Source organism: Amblyomma mixtum, chromosome 3 (genome assembly GCF_055824585.1).
Source record: "Amblyomma mixtum isolate Tamu chromosome 3, ASM5582458v1, whole genome shotgun sequence".
NCBI classification, from domain to species: Eukaryota; Metazoa; Arthropoda; class Arachnida; order Ixodida; family Ixodidae; genus Amblyomma; species Amblyomma mixtum.
Window position 1 is genome coordinate 118,977,209 of NC_143014.1, and position 27,374 is coordinate 119,004,582.

The window sequence follows — 27,374 nt, forward strand, 5'->3', positions numbered from 1 at the left end:
GCGAAACGCCTACAAAGCGAGCGCTCGCGGACGAAAAACGGTACGCTTGCCAGAAAGAAATCAGAAAGATAAGATACGGAGACGCAATTACCAGCGATCCAGGAGATATTCAGAACGCCTTTGTGGACCACTTCACAGAACTTTTTAGTAACAAGCGCCGGACTGTAGAAGGTATTCATGTAAACTTCTTACAATTGATGCCAACACTTGACGATGAAATCAAGCAGCGCCTAGAGCTGCCAATTACCTTGCAGGAGATAGAAAAAGCAATAGACGACCTACCATCTGGGAAAGCCCCTGGGCCAGATGGGTTGAGTGCTATGTTCTTAAAAATTTTCAAACACTACGTCGCTCAACTGATACTCAAAGTATTAACAGAAGCTTATGAAAATAATCAAGTTCCATTGTCTTTTACTACCTCCCACATTGTTTTAATTCCCAAGACTGATGACACGGAGAAACGTATATTGGTGGGCTCCTATAGACCAATCAGCCTCACAAATGTGGATTACAAGGTGTTCATGAAGATTTTAGCCAGCATATTGCAAAGTGTAATCGCCAAGTTAGTTCACTGTCTCGGGGGTATAGCTGATTCCACTTCCGGCTTTCGAGCGAAGCGGTCGCGGGGTGGATGTATCCCACGGAGCGGTTTTTGCGGCGCAAGCCAGCCGCGGTAACAGGTTTTTTGCTTCTGGTGCTGATGATTATCAAGTTATTCTGCCAAATCTGCCTACCGGTCGCATCGTCGCCAACACCGTTTTTATGCACGGTGACCCAAGGGCCCGTCCGTACCGTGTCGAAGATTACCGGGACACTTTGGCCGAGCTCGGTGCGCTCCCCGACGTTTTAGCGCGCTGGGGGCGTACCAGATGAAGCATGTGTGGGCGGTGACGCTGACAAGCGCCGATTCTGCCCAGAAGCTACTTTCCGCTTCCGATGTCAAGGTAAAAAATTGTCGTTGTTTTCTTATCGACCCAAATAACCGGGAGGTTCACTTGAAGCTGCATTGGCTGTTGCACGGAGTTACAGATGAAGATGTCCGTGTGGCATTGGCGCCCTATGGGAAGGTGACGGAGGTGACGCGAGAAAAGTGGCGTGCCCTAGGCGTTACTGAGAAAGGTTCGACGACACGCTCAGTGGCACTAAAATTGCACGCGGGAGTCAAGATAGACGACATCCCCCACCAGCTGAAGATAGCCGGAGAGTTGACCCTTGCCGTTGTGCCGGACCGCGCTCCGCTTTGTTTGCGCTGTAAGAGCACAGGGCACATACGTCGAGATTGCCAGGTGCCGCGATGCAGGCGTTGTCGCCGCTTCGGCCACGAGGACGACCAGTGCCCCAAGACGTACGCCAGCGTCGCGGGACCAGTGGATGCAATTGATTCTTCAGATCACCTCATGGATGAGGCAGACTCGGAAGAAGCAGCAAGGGCGAGCCTCAGTTCGGCCGCCGAGAAAGGCTCATCGGACACCGGAAAAGATAAGCACGCTGTCGTCGCAGACGAACCCGTCGCCGAGCTTCGACAAGATTGCCCAGATGATGGGGGTGAGGGAGCGCAGACCAGCAGTGCTGACAGCAGCCTTCACAACGTACCCGCTGTGACTCACAGCGAACCGGAGCCAATGCAGGGGACCGATACGGACAGTGCCAACTCAAGTGGAAAACGAGCTCACGATGCAGTTGAAAAAGTGTCGGGCCCTGGTGCGGTCGGGACGGATGAACCACCAGCCAAGACGACTCCTGTGCGGCGCCCTCCCTATCGTCCCCGCCCGAATACTTCGGTGGAGCGGAAGAAGGCGGAGACACCGCCGTTGCCGCCTTGAGGGATTCTTTGTGCCAAGGCACTCAGCAACACAGCCCAGTTGTGAGGTAAGCGCCATGCCTCCGGTATTTATTTATTTATATATTTATTTATTTATTTATTCACGTTGCCTCACAGGCTCCAAGCATGGAGTATTGTGTGAGGGGGGGATTACATATATAGGGGTAATAACAGGAGCATGAATGACATGATTATATAATGCTGATTGACTGTTAGTACTCATTAAACAGTAAGAACATCATTACACAATGCCAACTGACTGTTAGTACTCACCATAAAACAATAAGAACATCATTACACAATGCCAACTGACTGTTAGTACTCACTATCAAACAATAAGAACATCATTATACAATAGTTATTGACGCGTCAGTAATTAGAAAAAATGGCTGTTATTTCGGTCCTAAAAGAAGCTGGATCCCGAATATTGACGATGTGTTCCGGAAGACCATTCCAGTGAACAATAGCCTGCGGCAAAGCGGATGAATTGAATGCAACGGTTTTACCTGAAAGGCGTTGGAAGCTGAGATGGTTGTTTAAACGGCGCGAGATGCGGTGAGGTTGGGAAAGAGGGAGAGTCGAATGATTAGTGATATAGACTATCTTGTGAAATAAGCAGACTAGGGCAATTAATCTTCGTGATTGCAAGGTACAAAGACAGAGCGATAATTTAATGTTTGTGACGCTTGAGTGACGGTCATAGTTTCTGGAGATGAAACGCGCAGCACGATTTTGGACTGATTCAAGGAAGTTAATTAAATAAGCCTGGTGAGGTGACCAAATGGATGATGCATATTCGAGTTGCGGACGAACAAATGTTTGATAGGCGAGCTTACGGGTAGTAGCAGGAGTTCCATGAAGATTCCGTTTTAGGTATCCTAAGGTCCGGGATGCTTTAGCTGTTATTTTCTGTATATGAGTGGACCAGGACAAGTTACATGAAAAATGGACACCGAGGTATTTGTAAGAAGACACGTGAGAGACTAAGCTGTTATCGAGCATGTAATTGAACGAAGAGTTAGATTTTTTGCGGCTGAATGTCATTAACTTGCATTTTTCAGTGTTGAGTGACATTTGCCATGATGAACACCAAGCGGTTACATGATCGAGGTCCCTTTGAAGTGCAAGATGATCTGCAGGTGATCGGATTTAGCGGTAAATTATGCAGTCATCTGCGAACAAGCGAATGGTTGATGTAATGTTGGATGGCAGATCATTAATGTAAATCAGGAACAGCAACGGGCCCAGGACGCTTCCTTGAGGAACACCAGATAGAACATCGCTAAACGGAGATGAGTGGCCGTTAGCAACTGTGAACTGTTTACGAAAAGACAAGAAATTCCTTAGCCATGAGGTAGTTAGTGAGTCTAGGTTGAGGGAAGTAATTTTACCTATTAAGCGTGAATGCGCAACGCGGTCGAATGCTTTTGAAAAATCTAAGAATATGCAGTCTGTTTGGAAGTTCTCGTCCATGTTGTGTAGTAGCTCGTTAGTAAATTCCAGTAGTTGAGTCTCACAAGAGAAGCCTTTCCTGAACCCGTGCTGGTTAGAAAAAAAGAAATTATTACTATCTAGATGCTGCGCCACTGCTGATACGATGATGTGTTCGAGGATCTTACATGGGACAGATGTCAAAGATATGGGGCGATAATTTTGCGCGTTCGTTTTATCACCTGATTTGAAGATGGGGATAATTTTACCAATTTTCCAATCCTTTGGGATTTCACCAGTTGATAGCGACTGACGAAAGATATGGAAGAGAATATTGCTTGAATGGATCACTGTGCTTTTGAGAATTTTTGTATTAATATCATCAATACCAGCAGTAGTCGAAATCTTGAGATTGTTTACTAATGCTGCAATACCGGAGACACTTATTTCTATGGGACTCATGTACTGGTAATCGGCATCTACTAATGGTGGAGTAGTGGAATGGTCTTCCTGTGTGAACACTGAAGAAAAATAATTATTAAATATAAGTGGGCATTCTTCCTCTATAACTGGAGCACCAGTGTTATCCAACAACGAAACAAGAACCGGAGTCCCGATAGGTGATATCGTTTTCCAAAATTTTTTAGGGTTGTGTGTCATAAGGGATTGAAGGTCATGGGAATAATATTTCAGCTTTGCTTTGCGGATGGCACTACAATATGTTTTTTCGGCGGTTTTGTGTTTCTGCCATGAAGCCGGTGTGCCAAGGCGTTTGGCAGCTTTGAAAAGTCGCTTTTTCTTGTTTTTTAGTGCATGTAACATCCTGTTGAACCATGGTTTAGACGCGTTCGTGCGGAGGGTGAGCAGTGGTATATGACGGTGTACTAATTCCAGTAAACTATTTTTGAACAAAACCCAGTTATCGTTGACCGAACGCTGAGAAAAAGTCGGAAGATATGTGTCACAAAAAGATTGTAACCCGATATTAATGGCATTGTAGTCAGCGCGGTTATAATCAAAAATACGTTTATGTGTTTGTGCACGTGCGCATGAAGGCATGGAAATCGTGAAATTAAGCAGTTCGTGATCACTGAAGCCATCACAATAAGAGATAGGGTTTATATTGTCTGGGACTGACGAGAAGACGAGGTCAAGCTCATTGTTTCCTCGGGTAGGTTTTTCGACTAATTGGACCAAAGAGAAATCGAAAGTTAGTTGAACAAAATTAGTGCTATCACGTGTTCTCGAACTTAAGCTCGGCCAGTCAATTTCGGGAAAGTTGAAGTCACCTAGTAGACAAATAGTTGCTTTTGGAAATTTAGCTTTTGCTTCAGTTAGGTTATCATGTAGATCGGAAACGAATGATTGCGCACTATCTGGTGGTCTGTAACAAACTCCAAGAAGATGCTTGGAAGATGGCGATGTGATGCAAACCCACAAAATTTCTAATTTACTAGGAATATCAACCGGAAAAGAAGTTATATGATTTTTAGCAGCAATCAACACCCCTCCTCCCCTTCTGTCGCTCCTATCGTTTCTGTAGATAGTGAAACTGTCCATATCAGGCAAGACTTCATCGTTCCTAATATCTTTATGGAGCCACGTTTCGGTTAGTATTAAAATGTCGCATTCACAATTGTCAAGGTATGAACAAAGTTCGATGCGCTTAGGAAGAATGCTGCGTATGTTAGTGAAAAGTAAGGAGAGCTGCGATTGCGCGGTGTTATTGCGGTAAGATGTTCGTTCTTTCCTGATGACACGTGTAGCTGAGCAACACATTACCTATGCGGAAGATAGTTTTACGGTGTCAGTAGCGGCGTCGTACACGTAAACACTATCGCTTATTCTCAGCTTATCGACATTTAGCTTGTACGGAACTTTTTGTGGTTTGGCAAATTCGATCAACTTCTTTCTAGCCAGTCGTGTCTGAAAGGAAAAATCTTCGCGCACAGCGTAGTTAGTTCCTTTCAGCTTGATGCCGTTCCCAATGATCTGTTGTTTGTCCTTAAACAATGTGAATTTTACCATCACTGGCCTGCACTTTTCCGGGTCGTATTTACCAATGCGGTGTGCCCGTTCTATTTGCGATGAATCTACTGTAATGCCCAATTCATTCTTGCACAGGTCAATCACTTTCGTTTAAGCACTTGGCCATGTCTCAGATATGTCATCGGAAAGGCCGAAAAAAAGCAAGTTGCAGCGTCTCAGCCTGTTTTCCGCGTCATTACAACGCGATTCAATAATTCTGAGCTGGTCAGAGATGACGCTGGAAACTGCACCAGGAGAATCAGCCGAAGACGTAGCGGGATTGTTTTTTAGATCTGAAACGTCCACTCCAACACTGCGAAGTCTAGAAGACAACTGCTTCAGTTCAATGTCTACTGACGCTTGCCACTGCTTCAACTCTCTCAAATCACTTCGAATTCCATCTTGGCCGGATTCGATCCTTTGTACAGTCTCCAGCACAGTAGCCAGGATGTGATTAGAATCAGGTCCGGGGTTTGTTTCCACATCCCCGGAAAGAATTAAGAGTAAACTACTTAAGCAATGTTGCACAGTTTCCTCGCATGCTTCTAGGGCAAATAACCACTCTCTGGGGCACGACACCAAAAACAAGCAGCGATTCTTGCTTCTTAGGCAAGTGCAATGATGAAGGTAACTCACCTGGAACAGTGTGAAAGGTAAGCGCTCCATTGCCAATACGGCGTCGTGCCCCAGAGGGGCGTTCACCGGCAGCAGCTTATATTCCGTGTGGCCGGCGCTGATAGTGGTATCGCTGGTAATGAACGACCGCGGTTGCCAGCCGAAGAACAGGTTTCCTTCCAGATGGATCTGTAGGCAAGGCTGTTGCGTCCAATCCGCGGGTTGATTCGCGTTCTCAACTGGGCAGGTGAAGACCACGTCCGATGCCAAACAAGGTAGCGATGAGCCAAGGAGTAGGGCAGCCTGGAACAGTGTGAAAGGTAAGCGCTCCATTGCCAATACGGCGTCGTGCCCCACCTTGAAAAAAAAATCGTAATGGATAAGTCAATTCGTGTCGCGACTCTAAACATTCGTGGGCTTGCCTCTAGGAGGAAGCAGAGTCAATTGTACCGATTGGTAAGCGACTTTGACTTGGACTTTGTAGCAGTGCAGGAGACAAAGGTTGAGGGCGATGTGGAAATCGAAGGCATGGTGCACCGATTCCTAGCGCGATACTGCGCTGTTGTGAGCCATGCCGTGGGTACTTCTTCTGGGTGTGTGCTATTTGTGCGAGAGAGCCTTGGTCCAAAAATTGAATCTGTAATAACTTTCCCGTCAGGTCGCCTTATTATATGCGATGTTTCATTGTTTTCTTCAAAGTGGCGTGTCATTTGTTTGTGCGCGCCAACTGTGGCCGAGGAAAGACGTCAATTTTTTGAGCAGCTGAAACAATATATTCGCTGTGACAGGCTCCTCATTGTTATTGGTGATTTTAACTGTGTCCTTTCAGCCCATGATAAAACTAGCACCCGCCCATACAAAGAGGTTAGCACCACTCTGCTAAGCGAGATAATAAGAGACTGCAATTTGGAAGATGTGGCCGAATGTCTTGGCGGTGGGAGAGCTGCACAGTATACCCATTTTCAGGCATCCAGTCACGCTCGGCTAGATAGAGCTTACGTGAGCCTTGATGTAATACCACTTTGCAGGCAATATCAAGTGAGTGCTGTTTCATTTAGTGATCATTGCTTAGTCAGTTTTGTAATAGGTAGTGCAAAAGAAAGAAAAAACAGTTTCGAGTGGCAGTTGTGGAAATTAAATTCAAGGACACTCAACGACGAACAGTTCATGGCGGCTATAACTAATCAATTTCAAGAAATGAATGTGATGAATAACAAGACAAAGAGCGAAAAATGGGAGAACTTCAAGCAGGCAGTCAAGATGAAAGCATTAGAGCGATCGAGCGCTATATGCAGAGAAAAGCGAGAGGAAGAAAAAGTGATGCGCAGGAACATGGAAAAATTGATAAGCGAAGAGTGTCGAATGCCCGGCATTTTCATGGACGATATTCGAGCGCTAAAGCACAAACTAGAGCAGTCTGACGTCGAAAGATACCGTGGTGCTCTGGTCAGAGCAAGGGCTGATAGGCTGATAGCGGGAGAAGCACCTTCAAAGAGAGCGCTGAGCTCAGAGAAGTGGCATGCACGGCGCAACCAGATAACGGAAATTGAACATAATAGAAAAGTTAGCGATACGGCGGAAGACATCGAACGCGCCTTCTACGAGCACTACCGCGCTTTTTTTGCCAATTTTTCAGTCGACATAGATCGATTCCACAACGATTTCCTGTCATTGATGCCAAGGTTAGAGGACACAACGAGAGACATAATAGAGGCACCTATTTCAGCCGAAGAAGTGCGAAGCGCTATCGAAAGCATGCATCCGGGGGAATCTCCATGACCAGATGGTCCGACTTCAGCCTTTTACAAATGTTTAAAAGGTGCTCTTTCTCCAGTGTTGGCGGACGTGTACAACGAGGCATTCGATAGAAATGTACTACCCCCTTCTTTCTCGTCTTCCCACACGGTCGTCATACCGAAGTCAGAAGACCCAGTTGTACTGCGCAGAGTGACGTCTTACCGACCCATTTGCCTCACGAATTGTGACTACAAGGTAATGATAAAGGTATTGGCTAAGAGGCTGCAGACAGTTATTCACGAGTTAGTGGGGCCGCATCAAACGTGAGGAATTAAAGGCCGGACGATTTCAACAAATATACACATCGCGCGAAGTATACTCGAGTGTTGCGACGCAATGGATACGCGTGTAGCAATGCTCCAAATAGATTTGGAGAAAGCGTTTGATAGGGTGCCTCATGATGTTCTGTTGAGTGTTTTAGATTCTGTAAATGTCGGTAGAATTATAAGAGACGGGGTTTCCATGGCGTACCGGGATTGCTCAACGCGGCTAATTATCAACAAGGTGGTGGGAGAGCGCATCCAAGTAAAGCGCTCGGTGCGCCAGGGTTGCCCCCTCTCGCCGCTGTTGTTTTGTTTGTACATTGAACCCGTTTGTTTAAGTGTCATAAAGAGTGATTGTGTACGTGGTTTCAAACTGCAGGAAGCGGAAGTCCGTCTCTTGGCTTACGCAGATGATGTAGCGATGTTCTGCGCCGACACTGATAGTGTCGCGCATGCTGTCCAGTGTGTAAAAAGGTTTTGTACTGTTAGTGGTAGCGCTGTAAACTGGTCTAAGTGCCTGCGATTCTGGCACGGGGATTGGCCGGCGACTCCAGCCACTTTTGGCAACATGACCTTCGTTAGAACTCCAGTCAAATACTTGGGTGTGCCCCTCGACTGTTACAAGGATAATGAATCGTACTGGAGGAGAGAAGTGGACAATCTTCGAGTTAGAGCAAATAAGTGGAATGGGTGGAATTGGTCGATGTTTGCAAAAGCCACAATTTGTAACATTTTTTTTAGTTAGCAAAATTTCGTACACCCTCCAAGTCTTGCATTGCTCAAGGGTAAACATACACAAATTTCATCGTGTGTTCGCCGTTTTCATTTGGGCATCATCTTGGGAAAGAAAAAGCCGCACTAATTTGTTTTTGCGAGTTCGGAATGGAGGACTTGGTTTGGCGCATTTGTTTTTGAGACAAGTGGTCAATCGCTTCTTTTTCTTCAGGGATGTGAACCATCCTTTCTTACGTACTATCTGTGAACTTCGCTTGGGGATGCAACTGCCTAATATGGTTGTGCCCGTCGGGAGTTTGCCTGGCGGCGTCCATGGCTTTCTGCGTGAAGTCGTGATTTCGTGCAGGTTTCTGTCAACACGGTTTTCACTTGAATATCTGAGCGAAGTCAATGGGAAAAAGCTCTACAAAGATCTCTGCGATGTAGTTCTGCCCGTACCGTTATATCTTTCTCTTTACAGAGCAGGCCTTGGGAAGAACGTTTTAAAGCGCGTGAAAGCAATGTCAATCCCAGCTGGTGTAAAGTCCTTCTTTTTTGAACTCCATACGGGAACTCTCACTGTAAAACCGTGGATGGTCGAAAGGGGTTTTTTTGTTCCATGGGGTACACATTGTATAATATGCAGACAAGAAGAAACAATTGAGCATGTGTTCCTGCAGTGTTGGGATGCTGTGTTCCTCTGGGATGTGCTCCAGCGTACCATCAAAAAAGAGTTTCCACTCGACGCCTATGGAATTCGTTACTTACCAATAGAAAGTGATGACGGAACCCCTTTTGACTTGATTATGTTAATGTGCCTGCCTAGTATTTGGAAATGCAGAATGGCGGTTCGGCACGCTGATCCTGATGTAAGACCTGCACGACTGTATTTTAGAGTAAGCATCAGAAACTTTTTTGAGGAGAAAAAGTTGCAGGAATGTGTCCCAGAATGGCTGTCACGTTTGGAACCGTTATTGTCGATGAAGGACTTTTAAGTACGTCCGCAGAAGGTGTGCGGTCGTTTTTAACTTAGTTGGTGGTTGCGGTTTGTTTTGTATGTATATGTGAATACCGGAAATAAAGAAAAAAAAATCGGGGGTATAGCTCAGTGGTAGAGCATTCGACTGCAGATCGAGAGGTCCCCGGTTCAAACCCGGGTGCCCCGTTCAAACCCGGGTGCCCCGTTCTTATTTACTCTTTTGTTTCATGCGATTTTATTTTTTGTTCTTTATAGGAACGATTCGCGTCTTCATTCACTGTCTCGGGGGTATAGCTCAGTCATTCTACTTCCGGCTACCGTTCGGTGCGGACGCAGGATCATGAGCTCCGGTGGAGCGGCGATAGCGGCCCTGGCTGGCCGCGGAAACAGAATCATCGATAGCGATGACGGCGATTATCAGCTTATACTGCCCCAACTGCCAACAGGAAGCATCGTGCTGAACACCGTGTTTTTGTATGGCGACGTGCGAGCGCGGCCCTACAGGGTTGAAGATTTAAGAGACGCCCTCCTGCCGACTGGTTTGCTGCCGGACATGGTGGCCCTGGGAGCCTACCAGGTAAATCACGTGTGGGCAGTCACCCTTAATGGCGCGGAGGCTACAAAGCGGCTGCTGGCCTTTAAGGAACTAAATGTGAAAAAGCGGCGCTGCGTCGTCATCGACCCACAGGATCAGCAGGTAAGGCTTAGGCTTCACTGGCTATTGCACGGTGTGGCGGACGACGTCGTGCGGACCGCGTTAGCGGCGTTTGGGACCGTCATGGACGTTAGTAGGGAGCGGTGGCGTATGCAAAGCGTGAGCGACAAGGGTTCCACGACGAGGACCGTCGTTTTGAAGCTAAAGAGGGGCATGACAGTTGAAGACTTGCCGCATCAAATACGCGTTGGAGGAGAGTTGGCTTTAGTCGTCGCACCCGGTCGTCCGATGTAGTGCTTGCGCTGTCACGGCACTGGCCACGTCAGGAGAGAGTGCAAGGTGCCACGCTGCTCGAGCTGCAGGCGTTTAGGACACGAGGACTCCCAGTGCATCCGTACGTATGCCTGCCGACAAGCCTCCCCCGACGAAAAGCGACAGCAGCTAACCGGACGGCCCCGGAGGCGTCTAGCGGTTTGCTAGATGCTAAAGGCAAGCACCATGCTCCGGGCCTCCCTCCTACTGCAAACCTAAATGGCTCCTGAACCGTCTCTATGTGTAGCTACTTTAAATGTCAGAGGGTTAGCACAAAAACGAAAACAAAGTCAATTGTATCGGCTGGTAACAGAAAATGACATTGACATTCTAGCTGTTCAGGAGACAAAAGTCGAGGGAGAGGGGGAGACTGCGAGCATGGTGCTGCGTTTCACAGCGAGGTACTACGCCGTCGTTAGCCACGCTGTTGGGTTGTCAGCAGGATGTGTACTGTTTGTGAAGAAGTTGCCCGGTCTTACTGTTCAAAGCATCATGTCATTCCCGTCTGGGAGATTAATAGTGTGTGACTTCCTTCTGTGTGAAGCGGAATATCGGGTGATTTGTGTGTATGTGCCTAATACAGTGGAGGAAAGACATAATTTCTTTGCCTACGTCCGACAGTACGTGATGCCTGAAAAACGCCTCATTATTTTGGGTGACTTTAACTGCCTGCTTAGGTCTGCAGACAAAACCAGTTGCACAGCTTTTCGAGACAAGAGTACAGATTTATTAGCAGAGGTCATTGCCGAAGCGGAATTAACAGATGTAGCTGAATGCCTGCAGAGCGCACGCGCTGTAAAGTACACTCATTTCCAGGGTGCTAGCCACGCACGCCTGGATCGGATCTACGTCTCTCTGGAGGTGATCCCGAGGTGCCGTAGTTACGACGTTGTACCGATGTGTTTTACTGATCACTGCCTGGCTAAATGCGCAATATGAACAAAGAAACAATTTAAACACTTTGTATGGGACATGTGGAAAATGAATTCTAAGCTACTTGGCGACGAACAATTCGTAGCAAAAGCATTAGAAGAAATTTACAGACTAAAACCAAACAGTAGCCTGAATTTCGGTCAGCAGTGGGAACTATGCAAGCAGCAGATTAAAGTCACAGCAATTGACAGGGCCAGTGCGATTCGCTTGCACGAAAAAATGAAGGAAACCGAGCTGCGAACAACATTGCAGAAACTGATATCAGAGGAGTGCAAAACGCCCGGTATTTTCAAAGACGACGTCAGGAATCTAAAGCAGAAACTGCAGTTGATCGAGGAAGAACGTTATCGGGGTGCGCTGGTGCGTGCGAGAACAAATTCACTGAAAGCAGGCGAGGTGCCTACGAAGCGGGCTTTAGAATTTGAAAAGACAAACGCCCGATGAAACCTCATAGCAGAGATAGAGCGGAATGGCGTCGTTGTGAATGACAACGAGGGCATTGGGCGAGAGTTCTCTGAGCATTATCAGGCGCTATTTGCGTTCCATCCTGCCGACCTGGACGGGTTTAAAAAGACGTTTCTTGCCCACATGCCGAGATTGGACGATCAGATAAGAGAATTTTTGGAGCGACCAATAACCGGAGGATGAAGTTTGCCTTGCCATTGAAAACTTAAACAACGGAAAGTCGCCTGGGCCCGATGGCTTGTCCGCCTCCTTTTATAAGTTTTTCAAAGAAAAGCTGCCTGCAGTGCTCACGGAAGTGTTCAATGAGGCGTACCGAATGAAAGCTCTACCACAGTCCTATAGTACATCACACACTGTTCTTATCCCTAAGACTGATGATGAGGAAAAACTTAGACTTGACTTATTACAGACCAATCTCTTTAACCAACGTAGACTACAAAATTTTAATGAAAGTTTTAGCGAGCAGACTCCAAACAGTGATTAAAGACCTAGTAGGCTGCCACCAGACATGTGGAATCAGGGGCAGGTCTATAGTCAGTAACATACATAAGATACGGTGCGTGCTTGAGTGCTGTGACATCATGAAAGCTTGTGTCGCTGTGCTGCAGCTCGACCTAGAGAAGGCCTTTGACTGCGTCCCACATGTTATTTTGTTCGCTATTCTTGATCATAATAATGTCGGCTCGATTATCAAAGAGGGAGTGGTCATGGCGTACAGAAATTGCACCACGCAGCTAATCATAAACAAGTCATTGGGGGCCCCCATTGCGGTGCAGCGTTCGGTGCGCCAGGGCTGCCCCCTCAGCCCACTTTTATTTTGTCTGTACATTGAAACGCTATGCTTGGTTATCATTCAAAATGATTCAATTCGTGGGTTTCAACTGCAAGCGTCTGAAGTAAAGCTCTTAGCATATGCCGACGATGTCGCCGTATGCTGCATCGACCAAGGAAGTATTACAGCAACGGTTGAAGTAGTGAAGTGTTTCCGGGATCTCACGGGCAGTTTAATTAACTGGGGTAAATGCCTAGGATTCTGGCATGGAGAATGGCCGACAACCCCAGACACATTCGCTGGCGTGACGTGGGTGAACACCCCAGCGAAGTACCTGGGTGTCCCATTGGAATTCTACAAAAACAATGACGATCTCTGGATAAGCCAGCTGCAGGAAACGCGAGAAAAAGCAGACAGGTGGAAGGGGGTTCCTCTATCGTTCTTTGCCAGGGCCACGGTGTGTAACCTTTTTTTTTGTAAGTAAGCTATGGTATCTGATGCAGGTACTGCACTGCTCGCGGCTGAATGTGCAAAGGCTGCACAGAGTGTTCCCCAAGAGTCCGGTTGAATCGTTCGGTGAGGCCGTTAGTTTGAGGGTGGTAAGCAGTAGTGGTACGGTGGACTGAGTGGCACGCATCGAGAAGCTCGCGAACAACTTCAGACAAGAACACACGGCCGCGGTCACTGAGAAGTTCGCGCGGAGCGCCGTGACGCAGGACGAAGTGATGAAGAAGGAAGAGGGCGACGTCGCGAGCAGTAGCCGCAGGTAGGGCAGCGGTCTCAGCATACCGAGTGAGGTGGTCCACGGCAACTATAATCCATCGATTCCCGGCGGGCGTGAAGGGGAGCGGCCCATATAGGTCGATGCCCACACGATCGAAAGGGCGAACCGGGCACGGTAATGGCTGTAACGGAGCCGTCGAGGGTCGAGGTGGCGACTTCCGCTGCTGACAGGCTGTGCAGGAGCGAACGTAGCGACGAACGAAGTTGTATATGCCTCGCCAGTAGTACGTCTGCCGTAGTCGCTCATAGGTTTTTAGCGATCCAGCGTGAGCGCTCTGAGGGTCGGCATGGTAGTGTGCACAGATCTCAGACCGAAGGTGTCGGGGAATCACGAGGAGCCACTTTCGGCCGTCCGGACGATAGTTGCGGCGGTACAGGAGATCGTCGCGGATGGCAAAATGGGAAGCTTGGCGACGAAGAGCTCGAGGGAAGGGGGACGTAGAGTGTGCACGAAGGACATCGAGCAAGGACAAAATCCATGGATCCTGGCGTTGTTGATTGGGCATGTCCACAGTAGTGAGCGCTGCGAGTAGGGGATCAGATAAGGGGGAAGAGGGCGCAGGAGAGGGCAGTGGCGAGCGTGACAAGGCGTCGGCGTCGGAGTGTTTGCGGCCCGACCGGTAGACTACGGTAATATCGAATTCCTGAAGACGGAGTGCCCAGCGGCCAAGTCGTCCTGAGGGATCTTTGAGGGAGGCCAACCAGCACAAGGCGTGGTGATCAGTAACGACGGTGAACGGGCGGCCATATAAGTATGGGCGGAATTTCGTGAGAGCCCACACTACGGCCAGACACTCCTTTTCAGTCACGGTGTAGTTCGACTCTGCTTTGGTGAGAGCACGGCTGGCGTACGCAACAACGTATTCGCCGCTAGCTCTCGACCTGGATCGGCTGAACGCGGAGTTTGAGCTTTTTGCTCTTAGCCGCAATGTCTCTTTTGGTGCGAGACAGTTCATTGCGACTGAGGTCGAGAGACCGTATGATGACTCTCTCCAGCATCCGGCGGCGGTGGTTGCTTTTCAGCACGTGCGGTTGGATGTGCGCGCTGCGGCGATGATGGCGTCGTTGCCGGGCGTTCATGTCTACACTGACGGATCTTATACGCCGATCGCCGCGGGCGCCGCATTCGCTGTTTTCGCGGCCGGGCTTCGCATTCGGGCTGTCGGTCGGTTTCGTGTTGAGGGTGCCTCTAGTGCCTATTGCACGGAGGTGGTTGCCTTCAGGGAGGCGCTTGGGCATGTGCGTGAGTTGCCTGGAGAGTCTGCCGTTTATGTTTATACGGACTCTCTCTCTCTCCTTGCGGCACTCTCGGTTTATCACACCACTGATTGCCGGGTGGCCGACCTGAAGGATTCTTTGTCCACCATTGCCCGGAGGCGCCCCATCAAAATTTTTCACGTCCCGGCTCACTCGGGAGTCTTGGGCAACGAGGTTGCTGACATTGTTGCGTCGCGGGCCAATCGTTCGCCGCGGGTGAGGTTGGCGCTGCGTTCAAGGGCAACAGTTCGCCGTGCTTTTCGTGAAGTCGTTAATTTGCGGTGGTCGGTGTGGTGGCGAGAATCTAAAGCAGGCACGGGTATTTTTGAATGGGTGCCCGACGTCCTTCATTTGCCTGCATCTTTTCCTCCTCCTAGACCACTTGTGACTTTGCTTACTGGTCATGGCCGTTTTCCAGCTTACTTTCATCGTTTTGGTCTGGCACCTTCGGCAGGGTGTCCTTGTGGTCACTCTGTCGGGGATGTCAGCCATTATCTATCCTCATGTCCAATCACAAGGGATTTGGTGCAGCAGCTCCCGGGTTTTGCGGATCAGAATGCTGGTCGCCACACTGTTTGGCGGCGGTGGTTAGATGATCGCCGTGCGTCGGCAATTCTGATCCGTATTGTGTCAGAAATCAGTCGCGTTCTACCAGACCGAGTGCTGGCGTCTCGAGCGCGACCTTATTAGTCTTCAGTCGAGACCCAGTATTAGTACTACTGTCGTTTATCTTCAAATTTTGTTTTTTGTTATTTTTCCGTTTACCTTTTCTTTTTCCACCTTCTTATTTCTAAAATATATTTTTATTTATTTATTTATTTTTGCTCGGGTCTCGGCTTATTCTGTTCCTTCATTATTCCTTTATTGTATACAGTTTTACTTTTCCCATACCTTGTTCTGTTTTTTTTTTTTCAGGCAAAGTCTACTGTCTTGTCTCCTTTGCCTTTAACAGGTGTTTTTGGCGCGCGTCCTGCAGAGTGGGATGTTTTTTTTGTTTTTTTTAAGTCGTTTTGGGAAAAACGGCGCGCTTTTAGTTGCCACAGTTTCGTGCCTCCTCGGGGGGGCCTTTCTGGCCATACGAGGTGGACATTTTTATGTCCGCCCTTCTGGCAGGTGCGTGCTGTGGTTTGTTGGGTGTGAATGCGTGTGTGATTGGTTATCTTTTCTTTGTGTGTTTTTTATTTCTCGTTTTCTCTTTTCTTATTTCTTCTTTTTCTTTTTCCTTCTTTTCTTTTCTTTCCCCTCTCTTTTTTATTTATTTATTTCTTTTTAGCTCTTCCTGTCCTTTTGTTTTCATTTCTAGTTTTTTCTTTTCCGTTTTATTTATTTTCTTTATTTCCTTGCTGTAAATAATATATTCCTTCTTGTTTATTGTGCACGTAAGGGATTTCATTTCTTTTTATTCTTGGTATTGTTTTTTTTTGTCTTCTCTGCTGTTTACCTGGGATTATTATTATTAATTTTTTTTCTTTTCTTCCTTTTTTTCTTTCTTTTCTCTCCTTCTTTTCCTTTTCCCTGTCCTTCCTGTTTTCTTCTAGTTGTCTGTTTTTTGTCTTCATTTTCACTTGCATTTCTTTGTAGTTTTTTTTAAGCTTTTTTACACTCATTTCTTTGTTTGTAATTAATGGACGGGGTGGTTCTGCATTGCTTTTGGTCTTTCTTCGATTCTGTTTCTGTTCCTGTTTTTTGTTTTTCCATTTCAGGTTGACTGCTTCCTTTTGTCTTTCCCAGTTCATTATCAAGCATTTATTGACCGACGGATTAGATACCTCATGCTCATTTTTTACCTTTTCTTGTGTTTTTTTTTATATATATATATATATTTTTGGGCACCTTCATATCTCCATAAATTTTGTTCATTCATCAATAAATCAGCTCACGCGGGGATCTTTCATCCCTCTGTGCTCGTTGCGCCCTTAGGACACCCATTCAGTTACCGTGCCCACATTTTATTTTTTCAATTGGCTTTTTCCACGAAATTTCTTTTTTGGCCACTTGGGCCCTGTTCATTTATTTTCGATTGGTTTAAGCCTGATTGATGCTTTATAGCAGGTGCAAGCTACTTCTCATTCCGCTTTATTTTTGCCTTTTCTTTTGACTTGACCATGGAATGAGACTCCGATTGGGGGATTGGGGCATCGCAATGGGAAAGGTGTAGCCGAACGAATTTGTTCAGAAGGGTGAAGGATGGTGGTCTCAGTCTGTCGCATCTCTTTGTGCGACAACTTGTAAATAGGTTTATGTTTTTTTCGTGACACAAGCGATCCTTTTTTGCGCACAGTGTGCCAAGTTAGATTAAGATGTGCGCTGCCTAGTTTTGTTTCAAAGACACTGTAGCGCAGCAAAAGACGAGGACACAAGAAACGAGAGACGAACACCACGAGCGCTAACTTCCAACAAACTTTATTCTCCTGAAGCATCACACTTTTATACACCAGAAAACAGTAATCACACGTGCGAACAGTATCAATTTCTTAGAAAAACGAGCTCTTTATCTGAGAGGAGAATGGAAGGTGTGCTTACACACGAGCCTCCTGTCCTATTTATCTTTTCTGCTTCAATGATTTCGCGCGTTAACCTTTCTCTACTTTTTCCTATTACCAGACTTTTATCAAAGTAAGGCTTACAGGTTTTTGACTTGCATGCGAGAATGTGGTCAACCAGCGATCCGCCTTGCCCGTTTCTGACGTTGCGAGCGTGTTCCATTAGGCGCTCGTTCAGACATCTCCCCGTCTGGCCGATATAGTGTTTCCCGCATGACAAGGGAATTTGATATACAACACCTTCATCGCACGTGACGTAGGGCTTCTGGTGCCTAGTTGCGCAACCGCGCGCTTTGTTGGTGTTGGTTTTTCCCAGTTTGCACAACGTTGCAAGTTTTTTCGGCGCCGAGAACACGACGGTCGCATTCGCTCGTTGACCAATTCTTTTTAAATTGTGGGAAATCTTGTGTAGATAAGGTACTACAACAAGGTTTTTTCGTTCACGAGGAACCGGGTTTAGGTTACATTGATTTTCTGGTTTCATTCTCTTAACAAGTTTTTCGGCAACAGAAACTTGAACATGAGAGGGGTACCCGGCATTAGTCAGCCTCTTGGACTGCTCTTGAATTGATACTGTTGAAATTGATACTGTTCGCACGTGTGATTACTGTTTTCTGGTGTATAAAAGTGTGATGCTTCAGGAGAATAAAGTTTGTTGGAAGTTAGCGCTCGTGGTGTTCGTCTCTCGTTTCTTGTGTCCTCGTCTTTTGCTGCGCTACAGTGTCTTTGAAGTATGTACCAACAAGCCCAAAAAGCCACGCTACTGAACTAGTTTTGTTGTTGGCACAAATGGGATGCCCGGACCCATTTCAGGATTTTTCAAAGAGGTGGTGACTAGTATATGGTTTTTGTCGACGAGTTTTTTAAATGGTTATCTTTTTTCAGTGAAAAGAACAACACTGTACAAAGATGTATGTGACAACATTTTTCCAGAACCATTGTACAGAGCCTTGCATAGTGGACAGCCCGGTCAGAATGTTTTAAAAAGGGTAAAGAGAATGAAGGTGACACCTGGAATGAAATCCTTTTTCTTCAAGCTACATACGGAAACACTGCCAGTAAAGAAATTTCTAGAGCAACGGGGTTTTTTCTTACCGTGGAGATCTGACTGTCTGATATGCAAACAGCCCGAAACTATAGACCATGTTTTTCTGCATTGCTGGGAAGGTGTGTACTTTTGGGATGTTCTACAGAGAACGGTCAAAAAGGACTTCCCATTGGACCCTCACGGTATTAGATACCTAGCAGTAAATAATGAAGACTGTATTCCATTTGACCTCATAATGAGGGTGGCCTCCACTCTGTATGGCGTTCTCGCATGGCCGGTTTCCATTGCGATCCGGATGCGAGGCCCGCACGGATGTATTTTCGCGAGAGTATATCCAGATTTGTTGAAGTTCAGAAATCGCTTGAGTGTGTACCACAGTGGTTGCCGAGAGTAGAAGCCTCGACAGCGCTGAAGTAATTTTAATGCGACAATGTCAGTGCAAAGTTGACTGCTACAACATTTTTTTTCTTTCTGTTTTTGTTTTAGTGTATCGTCCTGTATTACTGCTCACTGTCGGAGACCGGCAATGAAGAAAAAAAAATAGCTGAGTGGTAGAGCATTCGACTGCAGATCGAGAGGGCCCTGGTTCAAACCCGGGTTCCCCCTTCTTATTTACTCTTTTGTTTCATGCGATTTTATTTTTTGTTCTTTATAGGAACGATTCGCGTCTTCATTCACTGTCTCGGGGGTATAGCTTTATAGCTCAGTAGTAGAGCATTCGACTGCAGATCGAGAGGTCCCCGGTTCAAACCCGGGTGCCCCCTTCTTATTTACTCTTTTGTTTCATGCGATTTTATTTTTTGTTCTTTATAGGAACGATTCGCGTCTTCATTCACTGTCTCGGGGGTATAGCTTTATAGCTTATTCTACTTCCGGCCACTGGCGTGTACGGACGCAGGATCATGAGCTCCCACGGAGCGGCGATAGCGGCCGTCGATGGCCGCGGAAACAGGATTGAAGATAAGGAAGGACAGGAGTACGAAATCGTTTTGCCTACGTTGCCTACCGGTCGTGTTGTTCTAAACACCGTGTTTTTGCACGGCGACGTGCGAGTTAGGCCCTACAGGGTCGAGGATTTCCGCGACGCCCTCGCCAACGCTGGTGCGCTCCCCGACGTTGTGGCGTTGGGGGCGTATCAGGTAAACCACGTTTGGGCGGTTACGCTCAACAGTACCGAGGCAACGAAGAAGTTGGCAGCGATAAAGGAACTGGATGTCAAAGGACGGCGCTGCATTATCATCGATCCTGCCGACCAACAGGTGAAACTACGGCTGCACTGGATGCTGCACGGTGTAGCCGACGACGACATTCGGACGGCTTTTGCGGCTTTTGGGAATGTAACGGAGGTGACCCGGGAGCGTTGGCGTGTTTCCGGCGTCAAGGAGAAGGGGTCTACAACCAGGACTGTTCTCCTGAAGCTGAAACCCGGTATGAAGGTTGACGACCTGCCACACCAGTTACGCGTCGCCGGCGAGCTGGCCCTTGTTGTGGTGCCTGGGCGGCCTATGCAGTGCTTACGGTGCCGCGGCACGGGTCACGTTCGACGTGAATCCAAGGTACCCCGGTGCTCCAAATGCAGGCGTTATGGCCACGATGACAGCGAGTGTGTTCGCACATACGCGGTGGCTACCGGTGCGGTATCGAGAGACGACACGGCAGAGCTTCTGATGGACGTCGTCGAGGCGGAGGAGGCGGCGAAAGGAGCCGTGGAAGTTGGCAAGGCTGCCGGGACGTCCGACGCATCAGGGCCTCCCAGCGGAGACATTAGTGGACCCGGCAACCAAAGGAAGCCACTCGAAGAGGAAGAATTACCTTCGAGTCAGGCGAGCACGTCGGCAGACGGGGAGAACGTCTTGGCAACTAAGGACGCCGAGCCAATGATCAGCGAGGAACAGCAGGACCAGAGCTGCGCCCGTTCAGCGAGCGGCACCGCCCCAGCCAAGCGCCCTCATGGCCTGACCGACAACGAAGGGGACAAGGCGGCAGCTCTCAGTGGTGAGGAGCCGCCAGCAAAAACTGCTCAATCCCGACGGTCATCTTTCAGACCGAAACCCAACGTTTTGGCGGACAAGCGTGCCGGCGATAAGGCAGCCCCGCGGCAAGGTCAGGGGCCTGCACCGGATGGCTCCGGTGGCAACGACGGCGTCTAGCCATGTGCTAGACGGACGTGTTGGGTAAGCACCATGCTCTTGGCCTCTTCACTATTTGCGACAATGGCTTCTGTAACCCCGTTGAAAGTAGCCACACTCAATGTTAGGGGCTTGGCAGGAAAGAATAAGCAAAGCCAAGTTTACCGGCTTTTAACAGAGCACGATATTGACTTACTGGCCGTGCAGGAGACAAAAGTAGATGGGGAAGAAGAGACCGGAAGCATGGTGCGACGTTTCACGTCTAGATTCTACGCTGTAGTGAGTCATGCGATAGGTACAGGTGCCCCAAAAGTAATACGGAGCATGCGAGTGGTGGCAGAAATGGAAAAAACTGCATGCCAGCGCGCTCTATCAGCAAATGCGCGGCAAAAAGCGCAGGGGCGTCGGCACATCCGGCTGACCCATCTCGATATCTTGATGCTCGCGTTACCGCCTCCACGAGTGAAGCTGCGCTGCTACCATCCCTGCCCGCCAGGTGCGCTTTCAATACATCATGGTTTCTTGTTCGACCGGGCCGTGCAGAAATGTCTGCCATCGGCACCGTGCGCTTTATTCTTCGGCAGGAACTGCATTATCTTCGTCTGCGGAGCAGCCGAAGTTTGTGCGACTCATGACAGCGAGTTTGCGCGCTGACGAGTATAAGCACTCGAACAACGTTTTCGCAAATGCGGTGAAAACTTTGCTTCGCTCTAGGGAACGCATGACGAAAAAAAAAAACAGCATGCATGTGCTGTCTTTGAGAAAAATAGGTGCTCAACAGCATAGCAAGTGGGCTAATAATCCGGGTTGCCCTGCCAGACCAACCCGGATACGTCGACTCATTATACGAGCCCCTTCCTCAGCGCATGGTCGATGTCATTAACATGAGCGGGAGCTTCAACCTTCATTAAACTTTGAGTTTGTATGAAAAGTGCCTTTGAAAGTTGTTTTTTTTTAATCGCTTCCACCCTGCTGCCCTTTTCTTCTTGCATGCTTGCAAAATATAACCGATAGGGGACGACTAAATCAGATACAAGCTCGTTTTTTGTTTGTCTTTATTTCCTTCATTGTAAGAAAGCAAATTTGTGCCAAGGGAAGTGATCCTTACTTAGTTCAGTTGCTATACTGTTGAGCCCCTATCTTTATAATGAAAACAACGAAGGCAACATATGAATGTTATTCTTTTTTTCATGCACTTCCTTGAACCAAGAAAAAGTTCATCACACTTGCCAAACCGACGGACGAAACATCTGTATTCTGTAGCTCGCGCACAAACTCAACGAACACATCATGAGCTTGTTCATCACGATAAAGGAGCGCAAACTTCCTGACGAACGCAGAAAGGGAAGACGGAAGACTCGTCATCCCTTTCTGCGTCCTTCGTGACATTTGCTCTGTTTTCATTGTCACAAACTCGCCTCGAAGCGAAGAGCGAACCACGGCGGTCTCGCAGGCTGAAAGTGGTGGCATTCCTGAAAAAGCAAAAAGTGCAGCCTGCCGAACGCCACTTTCTACACGGCGCGGACAAGCGACAAACCCTTGCATGAAGTATTGAAAGCGCCCCTGGCGAGCACTGATGGTAGCAGCGCAACTTCGCTCGTGGCGGCGATAACACGAGCATCAAGTTATCGAGATGGGTCAGCCGGATGTGCCGACACCCCTTCGCTCTTTGCCGCGCATCTGCTGATAGAGCGCGCTGGCGTGCAGTTTTTTTCATTCCGGCCACCGCTCGCGTGCTCCGTATTACTTTTGGGGCACCTGTACATCTGCTGGCAGCGTCCTTTTTGTAAAGAAGTTGCCGGGTCTTGTCGTGCAAGCTCATTTCTCGTGTCCGTCAGGTCGCTGTGTCGCTATCGATTTTACATTGAAGAACATTGAGTGGCGAATTGTCTGTGTGTACGCACCAAATGTTACGGACGAAAGGGCTGCGTTTTTTCAAAGTGTTGAACAGCGTCTTTGTTCCGAGAAACAGCTTATCATCATGGGCGACTTCAACTGCGTCCTAAGTGGCTGCGATAAGACCAGTGCAAGGTTGTTCAGGGACGCAAGTACGAAGATACTGTCGCAAATCATAGATAAATGGAACCTTGAGGATGTGGCAGAGTGTTTGCAAGGCGCGTGCGGCGTGAAGTACACACACTTTCAGAGGACAAGCCATGCTCGGCTTGACCGCATTTATGTATCGCTGGATGTGATTCCAAAATGTAACAGTTACCATGTAGTGCCGGTGGCTTTTTCGGACCACTGTTTAGTAGTATGTGGGATAGGATTGAAAAAACGGGGCAGTGCTTTTAGTTGGGATATGTGGAAAATAAATAACAAGCTAATTAAGGACGATGAATTTAGCTGTGCAGTAATTGAAGCAATAAGCAAAATAGAGCCTAGTAGTGAACTGAGAATATGGCAACAGTGGGAACTTTGCAAAGAACAGGTTAAAATTAAAGCAGTCGAACGATCTAGTGCCATTGCGTACGAAGAGAATCTAAACGAACGCAATCTAAGATGTATGCTTGCAAAACTGCTAGAAAAGGAAAGTGAAGCGCCTGGTAAATGGATCGATGACATTAGGAAAATAAAGCAGAAAATTCAACTAATAGAAGAGGACCGTTATCGTGGAGCGTTGGTGCGGGCCAGAGCGGAAGATATAGCAGCAGGGGAGACGCCGTCGAAACGAGCGTTGGGAATTGAAAAGGCTCATGCTCGGCGAAATCACATTGATAGCATAGAATGGGGTGGCATCTTATCAGACGAAAACGAACATATACAGCGTGCGTTTTTTGAGTACTATGAGGCGCTCTTCGCATTACAGGATGCAGACATAAATACGTTTAAGAACAGGTTTCTTGGGGCACTGCCGCGACTCAGTGACGAGCAGAAAGACGTTTTAGAGCTGGCAATAACCGAATCAGAGGTAGAAATGGCAATAGACAATTTAAATTCTGGGAGATCACCAGGACCAGACGGGTTAAGCGCGGCATTTTACAAATCATTTAAGAGCAGAATCGCGCCAGTGCTGAAGACGGTCTTTAATGAAGCTTACGACGTACGTGAATTGCCTCCGTCTTATGGTAAATCACATACTGTCCTAATTCCGAAAACGGATGAAGCTGACAAGTTACGACACGTAACAGGGTACAGGCGAATTGCTCTCACAAATGTCGATTATAAAAATTATATGAAGGTTTTGGCGCAAAGGTTACAGAGTGTAATCCAGGAAATTGTTGGCCCCCACCAAACGTGCGGGATAAAAGGCCGGTCTATTCTTTCTAACATACAAAAGGCAAGATGTGTGCTCGAGTGCTGTGATTTTACAAATAGTCACGTTGCCATCTTGCAGCTTGATCTCGAAAAGGCGTTCGACTGTGTCGCGCATAAAATTTTGCTGTGCATACTTGATTATATGAATGTTGGGTATGTTATCCGGGAGGGAGTCGCCTTGGCGTATCGGAACTGTACGACGAGATTGATTGTTAACCAGAGTCTGGGGGCCCCCATTCGTGTGCAGCGTTCGGTACGTCAAGGCTGCCCCCTCAGCCCTCTTCTGTTTGCTATCTACATCGAGACTTTGTGTTTAGACATCATCGAAAACAAGAGAATAACTGGTTTTCGGCTGCAAGCTGCGGAGGTGAAGCTGCTGGCATATGCGGATGATTTAGCGGTTTTTTCCGTTAATCGAGAAGGTGTAACAGAGGCCGTTGAATGTGTCGCTGAATTATGCAAAACCTCAGGCAGTAGAGTGAACTGGTCTAAGTCAGTGGGGCTCTGGCACGGAGCATGGCAAACGACGACGGACCACTTTGCAAACGTACCCTGGGTGAAGACACCAACGAAGTACCTTGGAGTACCGCTAGAAAGCTATCGTGATAGCGAAACATATTGGAGAGTGCAGACCCAGGATGCGCGTGAGAAGGCGGAAAGATGGAAAGGAACAGGCTTATCAATTTTCGCTAGAGCCACCGTGTGCAACCTTTTCTTTATCAGTAAGGTGTGGTATGCGATGCAAGTGTTGCATTGTGGAAGAATGAGCATACAAAAGCTACATCGAATTTTTGCTGTTTTTGTGTGGGCTGCACAATGGGAAAGGTGCAGCCGGACGAATTTGTTTAGAAAAGTGAAGGATGGTGGAGTGGGTCTGGGACACCTTTTCTTGAGGCAGATTGTTAACAGATTTATGTTTCTGCGTGATGTCAGTGATCCGTTTTTGCGCACCGTGTGCCAAGTAAGGCTGGGGCGCGCGCTGCCTGACTTTGTTGTTGCAACCGAAACCCTATCGGGCGGAATTTTTGGGTACTTCAGAGAAGTTGTCGCAAGTGTCCGATTTCTCTCAACGAGGTTTTCCAACGAATATTTATCTACAGTGAACAAGCAAAAATTGTATAAGGATTTATGTGAAGTTGTCTTGCCGGAACCCATGTATAGGGCCTTGTACAGTGGAGGCCCTGGAAGGAATGTGTTAAAGAGGGTAAAGGGAATGCATGTCGACCCAGGGGTTAAAACTTTTTTTTTCAAGTTGCACACAGGAACGTTATCAGTGAAAATGTTTTTACAGGATAAGGGCTTATTTCTTCCGTGGGGTCATCACTGCCTTATCTGCAAGCAACCAGAAACGATAGATCACGTTTTTCTGCATTGTTGGGAAGGGGTTTACTTTTGGGACGTACTTCAAAGGACTATAAAGAAACAATTTCCACTTCACCCCCATGGAATACGGTATCTGCCCATTGAAAACGAGGACGGAGTACCTTTCCATCTGATAATGTTACTGGGCCTCCACAGTATTTGGCGCGCGAGAATGGCAGGATATTACTGTGATCCCGACGCGAGGCCAGCACGAATTTATTTTCGTGAAACTGTGCACCGGTTTGTTTAGAGTGTCAAATATGTTGGCGAGGCTCCCGAGTGGCTGTCAAGGGTGGAGCCTTTGATGGCCCTAAAGGAATTTTAATGTGACGAAGCCAGCCGCTGGCAGGCTGACTATATCAACACCAAGTGTTCATTGTGTCCCGCCATTTTGTTGTGTAATGTCAAAGCCAGGCAATAAAGAAAAAAAAATAGCTTTATAGCTCACTAGTAGAGCATTCGACTGCAGATCGAGAGGTCCCCGGTTCAAACCCGGGTGCCCCCTTCTTATTTACTCTTTTGTTTCATGCGATTTTATCTTTTATTCTTTATAGGATCGATTCGCGTCTTCATTCACTGTCTCGGGGGTATAGCTCAGTCATTCTACTTCCGGCCACCGAGCGTGACGGACGCAGGATCATGAACTCCCACGGAGCGGCGACAGCGGCCCTTGCCGGCCGCGGAAACAGGCTAGATGTAAAGGATGATAACGACTACCAGATTATTTTGCCGCAGCTGCCCACCGGGCGTGTCGTGTTAAACACGGTTTTCTTGCATGGTGACGTGCGTGCGAGGCCCTTTCGGGTCGAAGATTTTCGTGAAGCCTTGGTCGAGACTGGTACGCTCCCCGACGTGGTGGCTTTGGGGGCGTATCAGGTGAACCACGTCTGGGCGGTGACTCTCAGTAGCGCGGAGGCAACAAAGCGCCTTCTCGCCTTTAAGGAAGTTCAGGTGAAAGACCGCCGGTGCATCATTATCAACCCAGAAGACCAACAGGTGAGACTGCGACTGCATTGGATGTTGCGTGGCGTGGCAGACGAAGACATAAGGACGGCCCTCGCGGCATTCGGAACAGTTACCGAAGTCACTCGGGAGCGCTGGCGGGTTCAAGGTTTCCACCAGAAAGGGTCGACTACAAGAGCCGTGCTCATGAAGCTGAAAGCTGGCATGAAAGTGGACGACCTCCCGCACCAAATCCGAGTCGCGGGAGAGCTGGCTCTCGTTGTCGTGCCCGGAAGGCCAATGCAATGTCTGCGCTGTGGAGGCAAGGGCCACGTCCGCAGGGATTGCAAGGTACCGCGATGTACCCAATGTGGACGGTACGGTCATGTTGCGGCGGACTGCGTGCGGACCTACGCAGCGGCGACAGGGTCGACGGCAAGGGACGAGTCGGTAGACCTGCTGATGGACGTAGACGAGGCTGAAACTGCTGCGAAGGGTGCCGGAGGTGACGAAGGGCTGGCAGCGACGAAGCATTCATCGGTGTCTACGGGGGAAGAGAGCAAGGTGACCGACAGCGCGGAGACGCAGACTGCGGCAGCGGTATCACCCGAGACAGCTGAAAGAGCGTCAACTGAGGGTGTGGGAGCCCTCAGCTTGACGAGTCGCTGAAACAAATGCACTGTGAGGCCGCGACGCGAAAGGACAACACTTTCGTGGCCAGTGTCTCCGGCCCCGCAAAACGCTCCCACGCACAGACCGACAGTGAAGAAGACCAGGCGGCCGCGACTAACGCAGAGGAGCCGCCTGCAAAAGCACCTCCAGTACGACGACCACCTTTCAAGCCGCGGCCAAATGTCGGGACGGAAAGACGACCGGCCGATAAGCCGGCACCGCAGCAGAGTGACCCTGGTCCACCCGATGACTCAGGGGCAAAAGACGGCGTCTAGCTTAGTGCTAGGCGTGAAAGGTAAGCACCATGCTTCCGGCCTCTTTTTTTTCGCTACCAAAATGTATCCGGAGTCGTGCCTTAATTTCGCCACGCTTAACGTAAGGGGCATGAGCGGGAAGCGAAAACAGAGTCAAGTGCTCCGCCTTTTGACGGACAGAGACATAGATGTACTTACTAACCGTTCAAGAAACCAAAGTGGAAGGGGAGGTGGAGACTGGAGGCATGGTGCAACGATTCACGTCGAGGTACTATGCAATTGTGAGCCATGCGATTGGCAACTCTGCTGGGTGTGCTGTGTTTGTGAAAAAGTTGCCTGG

At 48.2% G+C, this 27,374-nt stretch overlaps 2 protein-coding genes, 2 non-coding genes and 2 pseudogenes across 4 annotated transcripts in view; 5 read left to right on the forward strand and 1 right to left on the reverse strand.

The window, feature by feature from the left end:
* LOC149351570 (uncharacterized) overlaps positions 1–1,823 on the forward strand; it is a 9,054-nt pseudogene extending 7,231 nt beyond the window's left edge.
* The window catches only part of LOC149351561 (uncharacterized), a 30,077-nt gene extending 24,090 nt beyond the window's left edge, over positions 1–5,987 (reverse strand). The window contains exon 1 of the mRNA XM_089577060.1: positions 5,918–5,987. Within this exon, the coding sequence (XP_089433186.1) occupies positions 5,918–5,947 (30 nt within the window). The 5' untranslated portion in view covers positions 5,948–5,987. The remainder of the gene's footprint in view (positions 1–5,917) is intronic.
* Positions 5,988–9,764: 3,777 nt separating this feature from the next.
* Positions 9,765–9,839, forward strand: TRNAC-GCA (transfer RNA cysteine (anticodon GCA)). Its single transcript has one exon. It is a non-coding gene; the product is annotated as a tRNA-Cys (tRNA).
* Positions 9,840–19,101: 9,262 nt separating this feature from the next.
* Positions 19,102–19,181, forward strand: TRNAC-GCA (transfer RNA cysteine (anticodon GCA)). Its single transcript has one exon. It is a non-coding gene; the product is annotated as a tRNA-Cys (tRNA).
* Positions 19,182–19,288: 107 nt separating this feature from the next.
* On the forward strand, positions 19,289–20,595 carry LOC149351581 (uncharacterized; annotated as a pseudogene).
* Positions 20,596–22,527: 1,932 nt separating this feature from the next.
* On the forward strand, positions 22,528–26,777 carry LOC149351582 (uncharacterized). Its single transcript, XM_089575620.1, has 2 exons — positions 22,528–22,590; positions 25,902–26,777. Exons 1-2 carry the CDS (start codon positions 22,528–22,530, stop codon positions 26,775–26,777), a joined length of 939 nt encoding a protein of 312 aa, XP_089431746.1.
* The last annotated feature ends 597 nt before the right edge of the window (positions 26,778–27,374 follow it).